The following is a 2,391-nucleotide window of genomic DNA, read 5'->3' as shown; positions in this document are numbered from 1 at the left end:
AGCCCAACTGTATACTGTGTTTCTCAGGCGCGGAGGGATACTGACTTGTTGTGAAAAGTAACTTACAATTCTACCCGTGGTATACGCTCAGTATATCACGGCTAAGAACCAATCAGATTGCTTGATTTGACTTGTCCGTTTTATAAATATATTTTTTTATCTCATTGTAAACTTTTCTTATAGGAACTTTGGAAATGTTTACAACAATATTTCATTGTATAATACGGTCATTTCTCTGAGGGAATGGAGAGCCAGAGAATCAACATCCATCACTCATAGCTGTTGTGTAAGTTGTGGGTTTTGGCTTTAATTTAGCACCATCCATATTGGATGGAGGGCAATGTTGAGCGTGCATGAATGTTTGGGCATGTGTGTGGGTGTGTGTGTGTGTTTGTGGGTATTTTAGAGAGAGCTGCCTGAGGGGGTGTGACTCATATTGCGGATCGCAGCAGAGAGGGTCATTACATTGTTCACACACCACAGGCTCATTTCCTAAAACACAGCAGCAAATTAAGTAGAGAGAGGGGTGCTCTAAAAATAGAAACCCACACCACCCGCACGTATTTACTTATTCAGCACTGGAGCAGTAGGAACTCTCTGCTGTGAGAGCGCAGAGGGGGAATAACAGCCTGAAGAGATGTGGCTTTATTAATCATGTGTTTGATTAATGGACTTAAGTATCTGCATTCAGCTGTTGAATGAGATTTGGCATTTCGTTTTGCACTGGCCTTTACGTGCACCCACACACCCACACCCACACACCCACACCCACACACACACACACACACACACACACACACACACACACACACACACACACACACACACACACACACACACACACACACACACACACGCAAGCCCACAGATACAAGCCAGCAAACATATTTAACCTGAAGGTCATTGCTAAGAGAAAATATGTTTTGTTATTCTGCAAGCAAACTCAAATATTCACATAAGTGTGTGACTATATTCATCTTTAAAAAATGAAAAATATAGAAATAACATTTTGTTTTTTCACATGAGTTTGTTCTGCACACCTGTAAAATAAATGCTATGTTTAACATAGGACATAAACGATAATAAATTGTAAATATATTTACACATAATGGGGAATTTGCAATGACATTAACACTATCATATTAAACAAATACATTTAAATAGGAAACATTAATGTTAAAACTATATTTTACAACAAGCAAGGACAAACTACACATTTTATATTTCCAAAAAAGAGTAATCCTGGTTAGTCCCGACTGAGTGGACCACCGCTTATTAATGATCCATTTTCTGTGTCATTTCCCTGGTGGCAAGGAATGGCTAATGTCAAGCAAATGTCACAAGATAATGCCTCTTTAGACATCACCGACAACTCCTCATCCTGACAAACTCAGGAGAGAAATATTTGGGTAATAAAACCAGAAACTTTTAAAATTAATTTGTATACTGTACTGCTCTGAATAAGAAACATAGGAAAAACAAGGAAATGCTAAAGCTAAGCTAGCAGCTCGATGAGGCTATAGAACTGTGCTAAAGTCAGCATGCACACATTCTCACATTGAGAATGCAGATACATTAAGCCGGAAAATTGCTAAGCATCATATTTGTTTAGTTGTTAAGCATGTTAAAATATTCAAAATAACAATGCTAATACATGTAGCAGGAAATGTTTGCATGTTCACCATATTATCTTAGTTTGTTAGCATGCTTGCATTTACTAGCACTGAACACAAAGCCGAGTTGTATGGAAATGTAATTATTTTTGCAGGTTCGTTTTGGAAATAAAATCCATTGTGACTTGCTGAAGGCGCCTTTAATTCTATATGATTATACAGAAACAAGAGGTGAATTGTTTAGATACAGAGAAATCCCCAAATCACTTAATTTTTTTACTCAATACCACAATATCGCAATTACGACGACAGAGTAAAAATATTGACAATATGAGATGTTATGTTATGTGGACTTAATAGGTAGAGATCCAATCATGAAAATTGTTTAAATGACATTATTTTACTGTAAAAGAGGCTTTGAAACTACCAAAAGACAACACGCATGCCATATAAATATCCTAAATCTAAATCCATAACTAATGTCATTACTATATTGATATACAATCTATATTGCCCAGCCCTTGTGGTAGATTAGCTATTGGATAAGTTGCAATTTGTTACATTTTGCAGCCTTTCAATTAAAAAACTGTACTCAGATGTAAACCGTATTAAAGCAGAGTCCTTCAACGTGACACATGCATCCTCAGAAACCAGAGTTTAACCACAAGTACACTTCAAGCATTTCCATCTCTCTTTCTTTGTGCGTGTGTGTGTGTGTGTGTGTGTGTGTGTACCTGTTGGTGCTTCTCAAACTCCAGTTTAATGGGGGACTTGATGC

At 37.2% G+C, this 2,391-nt stretch overlaps 1 protein-coding gene across 1 annotated transcript in view; it reads right to left on the bottom strand.

Moving 5' to 3' along the window:
- LOC104945642 (adenylate cyclase type 2-like) overlaps window positions 1–2,386 on the bottom strand; it is a gene marked incomplete at both ends in the record, with an annotated part of 19,334 nt that extends 16,948 nt beyond the window's left edge. Inside the window, one exon of the mRNA XM_010771351.1 lies at window positions 2,348–2,386. Within this exon, the coding sequence (XP_010769653.1) occupies window positions 2,348–2,386 (39 nt within the window). The remainder of the gene's footprint in view (window positions 1–2,347) is intronic.
- Between the last annotated feature and the right edge of the window lie 5 nt (window positions 2,387–2,391).

This window comes from Notothenia coriiceps, unplaced genomic scaffold (genome assembly GCF_000735185.1).
Source record: "Notothenia coriiceps isolate Sejong01 unplaced genomic scaffold, NC01 NC01_scaffold00009890, whole genome shotgun sequence".
NCBI classification, from domain to species: domain Eukaryota; kingdom Metazoa; phylum Chordata; class Actinopteri; order Perciformes; family Nototheniidae; genus Notothenia; species Notothenia coriiceps.
The sequence above is the reverse complement of the archived record's forward strand: the minus strand, read 5'-3'. Positions and strand labels throughout refer to the sequence as shown.